We start from the raw sequence: 798 nt of genomic DNA, 5'->3' as shown, positions 1-798 counted from the left end.
GAACATAAACGAAAACGAACAATCACAAACTAACGCGAACAATCGCGAACAAACACTAACAATCACGAATATACACGAACATACACGAACAATCACAAACTAACGCGAACAATCGCGAACAAACATGAATAATCACAAATATACACGAACACGAACAATCACAAACTAACGCGAACAATCGCAAACAAACATGAACAATTACGAATATATACGAACACGAACAATCACAAAGTAACGCGAACAATCGCGAACAAACATGAACAATCACGAACTAACGCGAACAATCGCGAACAAACACTAACAATCACGAATATACACGAACACGAACAATCACAAACTAACGCAAACAATCGCGAACAAACACGAACAATCGCGAACAAACACTAACAATCACGAATATACACGAACATACACGAAACATCACAAACTAACGCGAACAATCGCGAAAAAACACGAATAATCACAAATATACACGAACACGAACAATCACAAACTAACGCGAACAATCGCGAACAAACATGAACAATCACGAATATACACGAACGCGAACAATCACAAACTAACGCAAACAATCGCGAACAAACATGAACAATCACGAACTAACGCGAACAATCGCAAACAAACCCAAGCATCATCACTTTCGTCGCATCAGATGAAAAAACTATTTATTTAACAAATCTTGTCTTCAATATTTATTAATTATTAATATCATTATCAACATTGTTAAGATATTGCTGATGATGATTGTGACGACATGCTAGCCTAGCGAACAATGCGCAGAAAAATGTCCTCAACATC

General features: G+C 37.0%; 1 protein-coding gene across 1 annotated transcript in view; it reads right to left on the bottom strand.

The window, feature by feature from the left end:
* HELRODRAFT_68741 (hypothetical protein) overlaps positions 1-596 on the bottom strand; it is a gene marked incomplete at both ends in the record, with an annotated part of 32,984 nt that extends 32,388 nt beyond the window's left edge. Inside the window, 2 exons of the mRNA XM_009028952.1 lie at positions 81-271; positions 420-596. Coding sequence (XP_009027200.1) covers positions 81-271; positions 420-596 — 368 coding nt within the window. The remainder of the gene's footprint in view (positions 1-80; positions 272-419) is intronic.
* Between the last annotated feature and the right edge of the window lie 202 nt (positions 597-798).

The sequence above is a fragment of the Helobdella robusta genome, assembly GCF_000326865.2.
Source record: "Helobdella robusta unplaced genomic scaffold HELROscaffold_6, whole genome shotgun sequence".
Classification (NCBI taxonomy): domain Eukaryota; kingdom Metazoa; phylum Annelida; class Clitellata; order Rhynchobdellida; family Glossiphoniidae; genus Helobdella; species Helobdella robusta.
The sequence above is the reverse complement of the archived record's forward strand: the minus strand, read 5'-3'. Positions and strand labels throughout refer to the sequence as shown.